The 18,533-nt window shown below is 32.7% G+C and overlaps 1 protein-coding gene and 2 long non-coding RNA genes across 3 annotated transcripts; 1 reads left to right on the top strand and 2 right to left on the bottom strand.

The window, feature by feature from the left end:
* Window positions 1-2,534: 2,534 nt before the first annotated feature.
* On the bottom strand, window positions 2,535-4,669 carry LOC139518487 (uncharacterized). The gene is made up of 3 exons (XR_011663375.1): window positions 4,421-4,669; window positions 3,862-3,947; window positions 2,535-2,729 (listed from the first exon to the last, which is right to left on the bottom strand). It is a non-coding gene; the product is annotated as an uncharacterized lncRNA (long non-coding RNA).
* A 3,189-nt stretch (window positions 4,670-7,858) lies between these two features.
* On the bottom strand, window positions 7,859-10,658 carry LOC139518486 (uncharacterized). Its single transcript, XR_011663374.1, has 4 exons — window positions 10,496-10,658; window positions 9,920-10,108; window positions 8,897-8,982; window positions 7,859-8,047 (listed from the first exon to the last, which is right to left on the bottom strand). It is a non-coding gene; the product is annotated as an uncharacterized lncRNA (long non-coding RNA).
* Window positions 10,659-16,578: 5,920 nt separating this feature from the next.
* LOC139521460 (uncharacterized) lies at window positions 16,579-16,971 on the top strand. The gene has a single exon (XM_071314935.1). The coding sequence runs from the start codon at window positions 16,579-16,581 to the stop codon at window positions 16,969-16,971; it is 393 nt and encodes a 130-aa protein (XP_071171036.1).
* The last annotated feature ends 1,562 nt before the right edge of the window (window positions 16,972-18,533 follow it).

The following is an 18,533-nucleotide window of genomic DNA, read 5'->3' as shown; positions in this document are numbered from 1 at the left end:
TCGAATTACTTTATTTAGGTTTTAAGAACCTTTGGTGACCCTACAGTTGAAGTGTCTTTAACAAATACATAGTGAGCAGTGGTCGTTACAGACAAACGTTCACATAATCTGTCCCAGTCAAAGGATAATTTAAGTCGTCAATCAATGGCCACAGCCACACCGTTTTGAATATGATTCTAAATAAAATTATAATACAGATTATTTTTTTATCAGTGTTTCTCTGAGCATTTATTTTTCAAATGTATCACGAAATTTACATTGTACGTCTAAAAATGGTCAAATTTATAAAAACAAATATTAGGTTTCCTTTTTGCTATATATACTAACAAAAATTACAATAATGCTTCACTCAATTTTTCGGTTTCAAGGAGCGAAAACAAGATAAAATTTCAGTTGAAATAATTACTCTTGGCAAATAAAAGTTTATGAAAGATATGTTTTATAGTGATTTTACGTTTCACCATGAAGTTTGTTTTTTAACGTATTTCTTTAAGAGTTTCACATGTAGTTTTGAGCTTTATATGATCAAGAAATCATAAATTTCTTTTTAGATAACTTATGAACCAATATGTTGCTTACATACACTTTCTTCAAAATATGAAAACAACATGTTATTATTATTGAAAAGTGTTATGATGGCCAATATTGACTTTATTAGTTTGTTGACAAAAACATTTAAAAAAGACAAGTATTAATTTTATCGAGTTGGATGTCTCCTTTTCTATAATCTTAAGAAAATTAAGTTGTGCCGCTTTATAAATGTAATCATTGATCTGATTCTTTCCTTGACTTGTCTAGAAAACGTTAATGTTCTCTTTATGTTCCACAAATAAAGAAAATGTACAACACTATGAAAAGATTACAGTAGTTTACAAATGTTCTAAACATGTAAATTAATTGGGAATATCAAGAGAAAATCTACATAAATCGCAAGAAATCAAAAAGAGCGAGATCCGTCACACTTATCTCATGTATTGCTTTACATGATGACTTCATCTTTAGAAAGCAGTTCATCATTTTACGTTTTAAGGATCTGTCAGACACCCATGACGCCACAATAGGAAAATTCAAAAGAAACCAATAAAATTGAGAATGGAAATGGGGAATGTGTCAAAGAGACAACAACCCGACCAAATAAAAAACAACAGCAGAGGGTCTACAACAGGTCTTCAATGTAGCGAGAAATTCTCGCACCCGGAGGTGTCCTTCAGCTGGCAAGCAAATTTGACGTCACTATTAAATTTCGACCAATCCTATGCCGATAATAGATATTTCACAGGTTACATTCTTTATGTATGTAATCTATAAGTCAGTGGTTGTCATTAATGGATCTTTGTCATATTTGTTTTTCATTGCTTTGTTATATGATGAAGTATGGTATTGATTTTCTCTTATAAATTGCTTCACATTTTGTCTTACCAAGACCATTAATTGAAGAGATGCGAAAGATACCAAAGGGAAATTCAAACTCCTTAGTCAAAACTAAGGCAGACATTCTAAGGCAAGATAAAAAAAATAAAGAGACAAAAAGAAAAACAACCGTTTACAAAATACAACTTAGAAAACTTAAAAACTGAGCAACACAAACTACACAAAAAAAAACCAGGGGTGATATCATGTTCTCCGAAATGATTCTAGACAATGAGCAATACCATTACAGTATAGTTAGGAATACAGGTCAAGTTAAAAACATAAACTGAGAGAATCGCACAAAATCAAAAAGGATCATAAACGGATACGTCGACAAGTTGTTTTCCTCTTGGTATGCATGCATATTCCGCCTTGCGAATGAGAAAGTTATACACCCGGCATTAGAACTGATCGAAACTATACTGGCAATGCCATGGTAAATTTTTAAATCATAACCCCGTTGTATATGTACCATATATCACAATTGTAACTGCATCTTTCGGACGGTGAAAAGATGTGTGTAACTTGTCTCGGAAACTCGTTAATCTTTTTTTCTATCTGTTTTTATGCATGGGGTGTTCTTTGTCGTGTGTAAAAATACAATGGACTCATGTCTATATTTTTTTTTATCCTTTTCCCCCATTTATGTACTTTGTAATGATTCCAGTGTTGCTTATAACTTTGTTTCTCTAATCTCATTTGTATCCAGAAACGCTTTAAAGCGATTACGTTTGGGCATTTTTGTTGTTGATTAATTTTCATTTTAAATGCACTGTGTTGTTTTGGTGAAATTTTAAATGTCGTCAAGCCATTCACTTATTCAAAATGAGAACGTCATTTTTTCCTAGAGATTTATGTTTTGTTAACCTACGAGAGCCAAACCTATACATGTAAGGTTGCCTTAGGGATCCTGGAAAATTGACTCTACCCGAGAGTGACCATTTTATTGTGGTTCAAAGTGCATAGGTATTACTACAGCGGAACAAGAAGAGGATGACCTGACAAAACAGACGGCCTCCAAACAGAGGTGTCATTTAAAGCAGGATTTACTTTACATTAATGGTTTAAAGTTTGGAACATTTTGAGTTCAAAATGCAAAAACACTATCAAAACAAACAAGAACATAGGGTACAGACTATTTTTATTTTTAATATCGATAAAAACATCTTTGAAAAGGTAGATGTTTACAAGTTCTGACGTGTTCTGTTTCTGGTAAATCGAACATTATGCTGTGATGTTTGCATAAATCGTCTGCTATGACGTAAGATGTCCAAATTGATGACACACATTTCTTCTATGACCAAACGCTGCTTTAAAACCTTAAAACAAACAAATATATGTTTAAATAGAGTTTAAGCATTAATAAGAACGCTGCATATAGCTATATATTTTGATTTGTTGCTTACAATGTTAACAGATTAAGTATAATTCAAAACGCTTACTAAATATGTTACCATAAAATTGTTTTGCCTGTGAATTGTGTCATTTTGTCACAGATATTTGGCATGTTATTTCGTTCTTATGTTGTACTGTTTTACCATTGTCCCAGTTTAGGGGAGGGATGGGATCCCACTAACATGTTTAACCCCGCCACATTATGTATGTATGTGCCTGTCCCAAGTCAGGAGCCTGTAATTCAGTGGTTGTCGTTTGTTTATGTGTTACATATTTGTTTTTCGTTCATTTTTTTTAATATAAATAAGGCCGTTAGTTTTCTCGTTTTAATTGTTTTATATTGTCATTACAGGGCCTTTTATAGCTGACTATGCGGTATGGGATTTGCTTATTGTTGAAGGACGTACAGTGACCTATAGTTGTTAGTGTCTGTGTCATTTTGGTCTCTTGTGGACGGTTGTCTCATTGGCAATCATACCACATCTTCTTTTTTATATGTATATTTCAGACATATCATACAAATAATATATACAAGAACGATCTCTTATAAAGTGAAAATAGATTCCATTTAGACATTTAATTTATTACAACTTTTTAATATAAAATTTGGTATTAGGTAAACTAGATATAAATATCAAGAATTTGATTTCCTTTTAAATACATGTGCATTTTAAATGCATTTTATTTACGAAGGCAAATAAGGACTCTGCAATAATGCCCTTCGGGAAATTTCAATTCGAAGCGGAATATTTGTTGTGTACAAATTGAATTATTGTACATATTACAGATGTTGGTACAAGTTATCTGTGTTTTATGAACCTCTTAACACAAATGAATGATAGTAGCACACAATCTTTTGTTTCGCATATTTCTCTCATATTTCCATTTTTATGATATGAATAGCACTAAATGTTATGTTGAAATATATAAATCTAAGTTAAGACATTAAGATGATAAATTTTAGAAAATAGACTGTTATCATCTGGTACAAAAAGATATGTGTCATAAAACTTATAACTTGTACAAAAACCCTGTATAATTTGTAAATAAACTAACCTCGTATGCTCATGAAAATGTTCTCTAACCAGCAATTCTGTTTCCAGTGAAGTTAAAGAGGTTTAAGAAGTATAATCCTCCGAGAACTAGAAAATCAAATACAAAATGCTACTACTAATATTTATAGTTATGTTGCAATTCACAATAGAAATAATAAAAATGACAATAATAATAATATGATATTAATTATTATTCTGAGACGCAATTAACATTATAAATTATAGATTAAATACTAGTATGGAAAAAGACTACCGTAACTTGAATACATACATTGACAAAATACCAATTGGCAATCGCACTTTTATTCGAATCACATCTTTCCAATTTGTGTTTATATCTATTTTAACAATTTACAAGCACAATTGATAACATTATGAGAACTTAATGATAAGATCAAATACTATTCACATGTGCTGTATATATTGAAGTTAATGGAACTTTTAGCAGTTTTAAATGTAACAAACATGCTTTCAATAAACTCGAATTCACTTGTGCTATGCCACAGTCATATAACACCTTTGGTTGTTCCAATAACCTATATAGTGTAAGATATACTCACGGTAATTGAACAGTTTAGCCTGTTTCAGACCCTGGTAGCTATTGGCAGCATATGCTGCATAAGGAGCTACCTGTCTTGGTTGTTGGTATCCATAATTACCAGGTAAATAAGCACAAGAAACAAGTGCGATAATGCATGGAAGGATCAGACAAATGGCGACTTTTGTGTACATTTTGAAGTTTTGACTTTCTGAAATAAAATTTGTAGAAAGTATGATAATAAATTTATGAGAATATTTGATAATGAAAATGTGAATTGTTGTGAACAATTATCACTCTTTAACACAATTATCTTAAACAAAGCCTTATCTCCTAAGAGAAGGACTCATTTAACGATAAAATGATGGAAATTTAGTCAATTCTCGAAAATACTGTAAGAGTAATATTGAAAGAACAAGCATGGGCCAATTTATGAATATAACTGGATTTGAAAACTAACAACCCCAATATTCCCTTGGATTGTTAAATCACAGGTTTTTTTATCATCCCCCTTTTCAAAAAAAATTTAGAAATAAATAGATAAATATACAATAACAAAACCAATTTCCATACATACCTAGAAAAATTGAAATTGAAAGTGATTAGCAAACATGATTTTACATGTATTTATATGTAACATTACTTCCCTGTTGTACAGAAGTGGTCAGAAGTCATGTCTGTACACCGGCAACATTATGGCATGTCGTCTGGACATTCTACAAAATAAGTTGTTCTTTGAGAACTATACCGTAACTACGAGTTTTGTAAAACAAAACGTTTGCAGTAAAGTTACTTGGTGGATGAAGGGAATAGAATCATATTCAAAACAGTGTGGCTGTGGCCATTGATTGACGACCTAAATTATCCCATTGACTGGGACAGATTAGGTGAACGTTTGTCTGTAAGGATATCTGATCACTACTTACTTATTAAAGAATTTAAACTTTGGGCCCACCAAAGGTTCTTAACGCCTTTAATAATTTAGAAATCGAAAAATTAATCAGGAATAACCTTTATATTTTGATTTATATTATTGATATAAATAAAAACATCGTGTTATTCCTGATTAATTTATCGAATTACTTTATTTAGACTTTGAGAAGCTTTGGTGACCCTACATTTGAAGTGTCTTTAAGAAATACATAGTGAGCAGTGGTCGTTACAGACAAACGTTCACATAATCTGTCCCAGTCAAAGGATAATTTAGGTCGTCAATCAATGGCCAAAGCCACACTGTTTTGAATATGATTCTAAATAAAATATAATACAGATTTTTTTATCAGTGTTTCTCTGAGCATTTATTTTTCAAATGTATCACGAAATTTACATTGTACGTCTAAAAATGGTCAAATTTATAAAAACAAATATTAGATTTCCTTTTTGCTATATATACTAACAAAAAATTACAGTAATGCTTCACTTAATTTTTCGTGTTCAAGGAGCGAAAACAAGATAAAATTTCAGTTGAAATAATTAATCTTGGCAAATAAAAGTTTATGAAAGATATGTTTTATAGTGATTTTACGATTCACCATGAAGTTTTGTTTTTTTAACGTATTTCTTTAAGAGTTTCACATGTAGTTCTGAGCTTTATATGATCAAGAAATCATAAATTTCTTTTTAGATAACTTATGAACCAATATGTTGCTAACATACACTTTCTTCAAAATATGAAAACAACATGTTATTATTATTGAAAAGTGGCCAATATTGAATTTATTAGTTTGTTGACAAAAACATTTAAAAAAGACAAGTATTAATTTTATCGAGTTGGATGTCTCCTTTTCTATAATCTTAAGAAAATTAAAGTTGTGCCGCTTTGTAAATGTAATCATTGATCTGATTATTTCCTTGACTTGTCTAGTAAACGTTAATGTTCTCTTTATGTTCCACAAATAAAGAAAATGTACAACACTATGAAAAGATTACAGTAGTTTACAAATATTCTAAACATGTAAATTAATTGGGAATATCAAGAGAAAATCTACATAAATCGCAAGAAATCAAAAAAGAGCGAGATCCGTCACACTTATCTCATGTATTGCTTTACATGATGACTTCATCTTTAGAAAGCAGTTCATCATTTTACATTTTAAGGATCTGTCAGACACCCATGACACCACAATAGGAAAATTCAAAAGAAACCAAGCAAATTTGACGTCACTATTAAATTTCGACCAATCCTATGCCGATAATAGATATTTCACAGGTTACATTCTTTATGTATGTAATCTATAATTCAGTGGTTGTCATTAATGGATCTTTGTCATATTTGTTTTTCATTGCTTTGTTATATGATGAATTTTGGTATTGATTTTCTCTTATAAATTGCTTCACATTTTGTGTTACCAAGACCATTTATTGAAGAGATGCGAAAGATACCAAAGGGAAATTCAAACTGCTTAGTCAAAACTAAGGCAGACATTCTAAGGCAAGAGAAAAAATAAAGAGACAAAAAGAAAAACAACCGTTTACACAATACAACTTAGAAAACTTAAAACTGAGCAACACAAACTACACAAAAAAAACCAGGGGTGATATCATGTTCTCCGAAATGATTCTAGACAATGAGCAATACCAATACAGTGTAGTTAGGAATACAGGTCAAGTTATAAACATAAACTGAGAGAATCGCACAAAATCAAAAAGGATCATGAACGGATACGTCGACAAGTTGTGTTCCTCTTGGTATGCATGCATATTCCGCCTTGCGAATGAGAAAGTTATACACCCGGCATTAGAACTGATCGAAACCATACTGGCAATGCCATGGTAAATTTCTAAATCATAACCCCACTGTATAAGTACCATATATCAGAATTGTAACTGCATCTTTCGGACGGTCAAAAGATGTGTGTAACTTGTCTCGGAAACTCGTTAATCTTTTTTTCTACCTGCTTTTATGCAAGGGGTGTTCTTTGTCGTGTGTAAAAATACAATGGACTCATTTCCATTATTTTTTATCCTTTTTCCCGATTTATGTACTATGTAATGATTCCAGTGTTGCTTATAACTTTGATTCTCTAATCTCATTTGTATCCAGAAACGCTTTAAAGCGATGACGTTTGGGCATGTTTGTTGTTGATTTATTTTCATTTTAAATGCACTGTGTTGTTTTGGTGAAATTTTAAATGTCGTCAAGCCATTCACTTATTCAAAACGAGAACGTCATTTTTTGCTAGGGTTTTCGGTTTTGTATAACCTAGTACAGACAAACCTATACATATTTGGTCACCTTAGGGATCCTGGAAAATTGGCTTTACACGAGAGTGGCCATTTTATTGTTGTTTAAAGTGTATAGGTATTACTACACCGGAACAAGAAGAGGATTACCTGACAAAACAGACGGCCTCTAAAAAGAGGTGTCATTTAAAGCAGGTTTTACTTTACATTAATGGTTTAACGTTTGGAACATGTTGAGTTCAAAATGCAAAAACACTTTCAAAACCAAACAAGAAAATAAGGTACAGACAATTTTTAATTTCGATAAAAACATCTTTGAAAAGGTAGTTATTTACAAATTCTGAAGTGTTCTGTTTCTGGTAAATCCAACATTATGCTGTGATGTTTGCATAAATCGTCTGCTATGACGTAAGATGTCCAAATTGATGACACACATTTCTTCTATGACCAAATGGTGCTTTAAAACCTAAAAAAAACATATAAATGTTCAAATAGAGTTTAAGCATTAATAGCAACGCTGCATATAGCGTGTAGCAATTGCGGACAATTTTAACAGATTGAGTATAATTCAAAACACTTACAAAAATATGTTACCATTATATTGTTTTGCCTTTGAATTGTGTCATTTTGTCACAGATAATTGGCATATTCATTTCAGGAATATCATACACAAAATATATACAACAACAATCTCTTATAAAGGGAAAAATAGATTCCACTTAGACATTTAATTTATAACAACTTTTTAATATAAAATTTTGTATTAGGTAGACTAGATATAAATATCAAGAAATTTGATTATCTTTTAAATACAAGTACATTTTTAAATGCATTTTATATCCGAAGGCAAATACTGTGCAATAACACCTTTCGGGAAATTTCAATTCGAAGCGGAATATAATATGTTGTGTACAAATTGAATTGTTGTGCACATTATAGATGTTGGTACAAGTTATCAGTGTTTTATGAACCGCTTAACACAAATGAATGATAGTAGCATACTATCTTTTGTTTCGCACATTTCTGTCATATTTCTCTTATATTTCCATTTTTATGATATGATTTTAGAATAAGGAGAAAAATAAAAATAGAATTTAAACCATTCATGTGTCGTTAATTCCAGTTTTAAGACCAGGAGAATAGCACTAAATGTTATGTTGAATAATATAAATCTAAGTTCAGAAAATAGACTTTTATCATCTGGTACAAACAGATATGTGTCAAAAAACTTATAACTAGTACAAAAACCCTGTATAATTTGTACAAAGTTGCATCTTATACACAACATATACAAAATACAGATAAATAAACTAACCTCGTATGCTCATGAAAATGTTCTCTAACCAGCAATTCTGTTTCCGGTGAAGTTGAAGAGGTTTAAGAAGTATAATCCTCCGAGAACTAGAACAATAAATACAAAAGGCTACTATTGCTATTCATAATTATGTTGCAATTCATAATAGAAATAATAAAAAATGACAATAATAATAATTATATAATATTAATAATAATTCGCCATTAACATTATAAATTATAGATTACTAAGTTAATACTAGTATGGAAAAAAACTACCGTTGCTTGAATACATACATTTGACAAAATAACAAATACCAATCGCACTTTTAGTAAACGAATCACATCTTTCCAATTTGTTTACATATCTATTTTGACGATTTACGAGCACAATTGATAACAGAATAAGAACTGAATGATAAGATCAAATCGTCGCTGGGCTTCTTAAATGTTGTAAATTACAAATTTTTCAAGAAAAAAATATCTCACAAACAGGCTTTGAAAATTTTGGCAAAATGCAAGCTTCCAAAATGTCGTATGTGAACTTGAACATTTTTGTAAATAGCAGTGAAATAAAAACTCTGACATTTCTGGATTATCCAAGAACTTAAATTATTTTCACAGAAATAAAGAAATGTACAATCATTTTTTCCCAAAGCCATTCTACATGGATTTTCAAGTTTTCATACAACATTTTGGAAGCAGACTTTACAAACAACTGACATTGGTAATTTTGTAATATGTCTTATTTCACACATTTTGATTGGTCTTACTGTATGCTATTGTGTAATACCAAAGATTTCCTCCCGCCCAGACTATTGGTGTCAAAAAGTATTTTTAGCCAAAAAAGTCATATATGACATTTTAGAAGCCCAGCTACGAAATAATATCCACATTTGCTGTATATATTGATTTTAATGGAACTTTTGGCAGTTTTAAATGTAACAAACATGCTTTCAATAAACTCGAATTCACTTGTGCTATGCCACAGTCATATAACATCTTTTGTTGTTCCAATAACCTATATAGTGTAAGATAAACTCACGGTAATTGAAGAGTTTAGCCTGTTTCAGACCCTGGTAGCTATTGGCAGCATATGCTGCATAAGGAGCTACCTGTCTTGGTTGTTGGTATCCATAGTTACCAGGTAAATAAGCACAAGAAACAAGTGCGATAATGCATGGAAGGATCAGACAAATGGCGACTTTTGTGTTCATTTTGAAGTTTTGACTTTCTGAAATAAAATTTTGTAGAAAGTATGATAATAAATTTATTATGAGAATATTTGATAATGAAAAGAAAATGTGAATTGTTGTGAACAATTATCACTCTTTAACACAATTATTTTAAACAAAGCCTTATCTCCTAAGAGAAGGACTCATTTAACGATAAAACGATAGAAATTTAGTCAATACTCGAAAACACTCTTGTAAGAATAATATTGAAAGAACAAGCATTGGCCAATTTATGGATATAACTAGATTTGAAAACTAACAACCCCAATATTCCCTTGGATTGGTAAATCACAGGTTTTTTTTTATCATCCCCCTTTTCAAAAAAAAATAAAAATTTAGAAATAAATATATAAATATACAATAACAAAACCAATTTCCATACATACCTAGAAGAATTAAAATTGAAAGTGATTAGCAAACACGAGTTTACATGTATTTATATGTAACATTACTTCCCTGTTGTATAGAAGTGATCAGAAGTCATGTCTGTACACCGGCAACATTATGGCATTTCGTCTGGACATTCTACAAAATAAGTTGTTCTTTGAGAACTTTACCGTGACTACGAGTTTTGTAAAACAAAACGTTTGCAGTAAAATTAGTTGGTGGATGAGGGCCCTCATGGGGTTTTTGATTATGTGATTACTTGGCCGTTTTTTTTAATGATTATTTGATCATTAAGCCAAATATTTCATGATTATTTGATTACCTAGGACTGTATTTTTAGTTTATGATTATTTGATTACTAAAGATAAGCAAATATTTAATGATTATGTGATTATATTGGCAAACAAATGGGGATTATGTGATTACTAGGACCCCCCCCCCCCCCCATGAGGGGATTCGTGGATGAAGGGAATAAATAAAATTATAATACAGATGTTTTTATCAGTGTTTTCTCTGAGCATTTATTGTTCAAATATATCTATACTACCAGTAACAAAAAATAATAAAGTAGTTCTTGACTTAATTTTTCGCCGGGGTTCAAAAAGCGAAAACAAGACAAAATTTCAGTTGAGATAATTACTCTTGGCAAATAAAAGTTTATGAAATATATGTTTTTATAGTGATTTTACGATTAACGCTGAAGTTTTGTTGTTTTAACGTATTTCTTTAAGAGTTTCACATGTAGTTTTTAGCTTTATCTGATCAAGAAGTCATACATTTCTTTTCAGATAACTTATGAACCAACATGTTGCTGACATACACTTTCTTAAAAATATGGAGAAAAAAAAAACATGTTATCATAATGAAAAGTGTTATAATGGTCATTAATTGGATTTATTCATTTCTTTACAAAAAAACATTGAAAAAAAAACAGTTTATCAATTTTATCGAGTGAGATGTCTGATTTTCTATAACCGTAACAAATTTTATTGAGTTATGCCGCTTTGTAAATATAATGTCGACCAGACACGATAATTTCATAGCTGATATGTCATTTCTTAACTGATTCTTTCCTTCAATTGTCTAGTAAACGCTAAAGTAGCACGGTAGTATTTGCATTCCAAAATTTTATGTTGTGTCCCCTTCTTTATAAGTCAATGTATCTGAATAGTGTGAATGGACAAAAAATACAGCATCAACGTAACATACTTTCCCAACCTGAGGGATGAATCAGGTGAAGAAAAATATGAAATAATTTTAAATACAGGTGAAAATGAATTTTTGAGAATTTTTTTAAAGTATGTATATTCACTGCATGATAAAAAAAACACCCTAAAAGCACTAGTGGTCTTAGGTCTTTAAAGATAGAAAAAAGTAAACAATCATGATACATATTTTAATTCATTTCTGAAAATTAAGATGAAAGTACTCCAGTAAACTGTGTATGTAGAATTTTGGGTAGTGCTAGAAAGTGGTGAAAATTCTAAAAAGGCTATCATTATCCTTATGGCCGAGGAAGTACTACCTTGCCACCTTAATGTACTCACTATGTTCCACAAATAAAGAAAATTTACAACACTATGCAAAGATGAAAAGATCACAGTAGTTTGTCAATGTTCTAAACATGTAAATCAATTGGGAATATCAAGAGACAATCTATATAAATCGCAAGAAATTAAAATAGATTGAGATTGGTCACACTTTTCTCATGTATGGTTTAACAGAATGACCTTATCTTTAGAAGCAGTTCATCATTTTACATCTTAAGGATCTGTCAAACCTCTATTTCATGTTATCTGATACATAAAATTGAGAATGGAAATGGGGAATGTGTCAAAAAGACAACAACCCGAACAAAGAGCAAATAACAGCCGGAGGCCATCAATGGGTCGTCAATGCAGCGAGAAAATCCCGCACCCGGAGGTGGACATCAGCCCCTAAACAAATATGTATACTAATTCAGTGACAATGGACGTCATACCAAACTTCTAAATATTTAAAAGAAACTAAAATTGAAAATCATACAAGACTAACAAAGCCAAGAGGCTCCTGACTTGGGACAGGTGCAATAAAGCGGCGGGGTTAAACATGTTTTTTTTTTTTTAGATCTCAACCCTCCCCTAACCTCTAGCCAATGCAGAAAAGACAAAAAAAATGTACGCAACATTGCGAGCATTCATGTACAAAGTCATACGTCCACAACAAACGAACCAAACAATGATAAAAAAAAAAATCTACAAAAAACAACATAGGAAAAAAAGACTGATCAAAATATACCCCATCAAAAATGGGCGGATCTATGCATGAAATCTACAGGTTTTGTTCTTTGAGAAGACTTATAAACGTTACGCACAGTGTTCGGTTTAGTAATGGTAACGTTACTCGACGTAGTTTTTCAATAATTCAACCGACTTCTGTACAAAACGTCAAAGCTTTGCACTATATGTCATACAGCTGACATTTTGATGTTTAACTACTTAAAAAAAATAGACTGTAAGCATGACTGATTATATATTTTTGACAAATAAACTGTATTTCCTCATAATCTTTACTTATTTAAAGTATATATTTCAAATATTTGTCACTGCCCAAACATGTCAATTGTTGCAAAATACACATACTGTAATATGATGCTCAGGATTCCGTCATCACAAGTATTTAAATCTAGACATATATATCGCGTGGATACAGCAAGTCCCAAAGCTGTGTAGTGCTTTAAGAGTATAAATGTTATCAACCTTAGCCTTCAAATGTTCCAAAGTCGAAAGGTTCGGTATTATAGAAAACTTATTTTTTACCAAAAACTTCGACGCCTTTAAGATCATTAAAAGGTTTACAAAACTTTGATGGAAGTCAAATTTGAAATTATTAAAATTTATCTCCAACAAATATATCATTACACAGAACGTGTCAGATGCTAAAGACACAAAAATTCTTAACTTTTAGTAAATGAAAAATAAAATTATATAGACTATATTACGTTACATTGACGTTCCGTGCAAAAAACGTTCAATTTGGACGTGGTAACATTTTGGGGAGACACGGACAACTTGGTGGAAATTGATGAAAAAAATAGCATTTCCTTAATATTGAAGGCTTAAACAAATCTTTAAAAAAAATCACATGTCAGTAGTAACATTTGTTTTCATAGTTTATTTGTCTGTCACAAATTTGAAATACCTTTAATTATCATGATACTGAAAAATCTTGAACAATTGCTCCATGGTAACATTTTTAAGGGAGACACGAAAAATAAAAAAAAAAAATAAAAAATGAGAGAAGCTGTGTTAGAAATAAAAATGTGTACGTAATATTAAATAAAATCACATTTTCATGTAGAGATGGCGAACCTTTTCTATAATTTATGTGAAAATATTGATATATCAAAATGCTTTCTTTCATTTAATCGTACAGCTCTTTTGAATTTCGTAAATAGCCGCTCGATTGCGAACTGACAGGATATTTATCTCGATCGTTTCAAACCATAAATATGATCATATTATATCCCATCTGTACAAATTTCATCGAAATTCATTCAGTAGTTTGTGTTTTCTTCGTTTATATTTGGATGGTTAGTTATTGTTGTTACGTCTTACACGGCAAAAATGGCATTATGAACACGGAATCGTTGCGTAATTATGTTATAATAATTATGTTATAATACATAACATTAAATTTATTAAAATCAGGTTTTATTTAATTTCGATCCGAATGATGAATCAAGACCAGTAATTATTTAATAATACGCAGAATTGATTTCTTTTTGTCCTACTTGTGCATCAAGAAATGGTCAAATGAAAAAATAGACCGAATACCGAGTGTACTTTTGATTATTCATCAACCATAAATAAAACTGTACTAACAAACAACGGCTAAAGCAAAAGGAGCAATAGACTTAATGTTCTTTTTTACTCTAAATATCATGTTATACAACGTGTCAGTTTTCGATTTAAAGAACATAAATAATTTCCCAGAAAGGCAATGCCTAGGTTAATTTGCACATTGTCTTTTTTCTAATTCACATGCTGTTAGCAGACGTTGACTTTAACGTGAGTCAATAACATACAACTTATATGTTAATTAGAAAAAAGAAGATATGTGATTTCATTCCCTATGTTATCACATTTTTTCGAAACGAACCAATCGTGTTTCTTTGATTATAGTAATGGTTTATGAACATTTGTCTGTACCGAACAAATAGAACATCATATTTGAGGTTTTTTTTTATTCAAGTGTCACTGGTAGGTCTTTTATAGACGAAACGCCGGTCAAGCGCACTTTATTATAGGCCTGGTATCTTTTATAAGGTTATTTGAAAATAATTTTGGTGTTGGTGTCTGTGGGTCGGTGTTGATGTTTGTGGTGTCGGTGTCTATAGGTCGGTGTTGGTGTCTCTGCTGTCGATGTTGATGTTTTTGTTGTCGGTGTCTATGGGTCGGTGTTGATGTTTGTGGTGTCAGTGTCTATGCTGTTGTTGTTGGTGTCTATGGTGTCGGTGTTAATGTTGATGTTTGTGGTATCGGTGTTGAGGTTAATGGTGTTGATGTCTATGCTGTCGGTGTTGCTGTGTGTCAGTGTTGATGTTTGTGGTGTCGGTGTCTATGGGTCGGTGTTGATGTTTGTGGTGTCAGTATCTATGGGTTGGTGTTTGGTGTCTATGGTGTCGGTGTCTATGGGTCGGTATTGATAATGTGGTGTCGGTGTCTATGCTGTTGGTGTTGGTGTCTATGGTGTCGGTGTTAATGGTGTTGGTGTTGATGTTTGTGGTGTCGGTGTTGAGGTTAATGGTGTTGATTTCTATGCTGTCGGTGTTGCTGTGTGTCAGTGTTGATGTCTATGGTGTAGGTGTTGATGTCTATGGTGTCGGTGTTGATGTTTGTGTTGTTGATGTCTCTGTTGTCGGTTTTGATGTTTGTGGTGTCGGTGTTGATGTTTACGGTGTCGGTGTTGATGTTTACGGTGTCGGTGTCTATGGAGTCGGTGTCTATGGTGTCGGTATTGATGTCTATTTTGTCGGTGTTGATGTTAATGGTGTTGATGTCTCTGCTGTCGATGTTGATGTTTTTGTTGTCGGTGTCTATGGGTCGGTGTTGATGTTTGTGGTGTCAGTGTCTATGCTGTTGTTGTTGGTGTCTATGGTGTCGGTGTTAATGTTGATGTTTGTGGTATCGGTGTTGAGGTTAATGGTGTTGATGTCTATGCTGTCGGTGTTGCTGTGTGTCAGTGTTGATGTTTGTGGTGTCGGTGTCTATGGGTCGGTGTTGATGTTTGTGGTGTCAGTATCTATGGGTTGGTGTTTGGTGTCTATGGTGTCGGTGTCTATGGGTCGGTATTGATAATGTGGTGTCGGTGTCTATGCTGTTGGTGTTGGTGTCTATGGTGTCGGTGTTAATGGTGTTGGTGTTGATGTTTGTGGTGTCGGTGTTGAGGTTAATGGTGTTGATTTCTATGCTGTCGGTGTTGCTGTGTGTCAGTGTTGATGTCTATGGTGTAGGTGTTGATGTCTATGGTGTCGGTGTTGATGTTTGTGTTGTTGATGTCTCTGTTGTCGGTTTTGATGTTTGTGGTGTCGGTGTTGATGTTTACGGTGTCGGTGTTGATGTTTACGGTGTCGGTGTCTATGGAGTCGGTGTCTATGGTGTCGGTATTGATGTCTATTTTGTCGGTGTTGATGTTAATGGTGTTGATGTCTCTGCTGTCGATGTTGATGTTTTTGTTGTCGGTGTCTATGGGTCGGTGTTGATGTTTGTGGTGTCAGTGTCTATGCTGTTGTTGTTGGTGTCTATGGTGTCGGTGTTAATGTTGATGTTTGTGGTATCGGTGTTGAGGTTAATGGTGTTGATGTCTATGCTGTCGGTGTTGCTGTGTGTCAGTGTTGATGTTTGTGGTGTCGGTGTCTATGGGTCGGTGTTGATGTTTGTGGTGTCAGTATCTATGGGTTGGTGTTTGGTGTCTATGGTGTCGGTGTCTATGGGTCGGTATTGATAATGTGGTGTCGGTGTCTATGCTGTTGGTGTTGGTGTCTATGGTGTCGGTGTTAATGGTGTTGGTGTTGATGTTTGTGGTGTCGGTGTTGAGGTTAATGGTGTTGATTTCTATGCTGTCGGTGTTGCTGTGTGTCAGTGTTGATGTCTATGGTGTAGGTGTTGATGTCTATGGTGTCGGTGTTGATGTTTGTGTTGTTGATGTCTCTGTTGTCGGTTTTGATGTTTGTGGTGTCGGTGTCTATAGTGTCGGTGTTGATGTTTACGGTGTCGGTGTCTATGGAGTCGGTGTCTATGGTGTCGGTGTTGATGTCTATTTTGTCGGTGTTGATGTTAATGGTGTTGATGTCTCTGCTGTCGATGTTGATGTTTTAGTTGTCGGTGTCTATAGTGTCGGTGTTGATGTTTACGGTGTCGGTGGCTATATGTCGGTGTTGATGTTTACGGTGTCGGTGTCTATGGGGTCGGTGTTGGTGGTTGTTAAGTCGTAGTCCGTCCTCGTCGTCCGTTAACTTTCAGAAAAATCTTCTCCTCTGACACTACGGGGCCAAATGAAACCAAACTTGGCCGAAATCATCCTTAGGGTATCTAGTTTAAAAAAGTATCTCCGATGACCCCGCCAATCAACCACGATGGCCGCCATAGCTAAAAATATAACATAGGGGTAAAATGCAGTTTTTGGCTAATAGCTCTGAAACTAAAGCATTCAGAGCAAATCTGACATCGGGCGAATGTTCATCAGATATGTCTGCCCTGAAATTTTCAAACGCATCAGACAACCCGTTGTTGGGTTATTGCTTCTAAATTGGTAATTTTAAGGAAGTTTAACAGTTTTTGGTTATTGTCTCGAATATTTAAATAGATAGAGATAAACTGTTTATTGAAAAATTGTTCAGCAAGGTAGTATCTACAAAAAATTAAAAATGAACAAAATAATCAATTGACCCCTTTAGGAGTTATTGTCCTTCATAGTATATTTTTAATTTTTTTTTGTAAATTTTTGTAATCTTTTACAAAGTTATTCTCCTGAAACTACTGAGACAAATTTAACCAAACTTGGCCAAGTCAAAGAAACTAAACAGATATAAAGATCAGATAAACAAGATCAACAAAATAGAGATTTTTGTCATGGTCTATTCTCTTCAACAGTGTTGGAGAGTTTCCTTTGTTTGATATGCCCATAGACCAAGGTGAGCGACACAGGCTCTAATTACGAGATAATTATTGCGTAATTACGTGATAGTTTTCTCGTAATTATGAGATATTACGAGATAAATATTTTGTTTGTTTGACCCTAATAGGCTTTCGTAGTAATCCGTTGTTTTCCATTATAGCCTGATTTTAACAACAAGACAGATGCACATTTTCTATTCATATATCAAAATAATAATTGTCTCAACAATGCTGGACAACTTTCCGAAAAAAATATATTTAGTGAGTTTAGTGGGTTTATCCCTCGACTAGTATCTGTCAATTATTTTGCTTCAAGTTTGATAATGCCAAAGGCATACTGAAAATTTTACGGAAGAAACAAACCTATAGATAATGCCCAGCCTGACAGCCCGTAAATACGAATTGTAATTAAGCCCGTGCTAACAGACTTATTCCAATTTATAATTCTTGTGTTGATATGAACAAATAAAGTTAACCGTTGATTCTTGGAAAATACAGTTTATAGCAAAACATTTTTTTGGATAAAGCTTCTGTTCAAATCTAAAAATAATGTCGACGTCGACACAAACTTAAAACGAATCTTTTTTCTATGTGTTTAGTCCTTAATGAAAGAAATCTGAAGCTCTAATCCAAATATGTAAGAAAAACTAAAAATTATATAACTGACGTTTCAATGAATGGTTACATCTTTTACATCCTAGTGAACTATTGACAGGATATTCTTTAAGGTATTACCGAAAGAAGAAGGCCTGCTTCTTATGTTGATCTATTCTTTGATATTAGCACAGACGGAAGACCTATGACAAACATAATGATTTGAACTTTCTAATTGTCAACTTCTCATTTCTAAGCAGTACCATACACTCGCCTATGTAGTATG

This window comes from Mytilus edulis, chromosome 4 (assembly GCF_963676685.1).
Source record: "Mytilus edulis chromosome 4, xbMytEdul2.2, whole genome shotgun sequence".
Classification (NCBI taxonomy): Eukaryota; Metazoa; Mollusca; class Bivalvia; order Mytilida; family Mytilidae; genus Mytilus; species Mytilus edulis.
The sequence above is the reverse complement of the archived record's forward strand: the minus strand, read 5'-3'. Positions and strand labels throughout refer to the sequence as shown.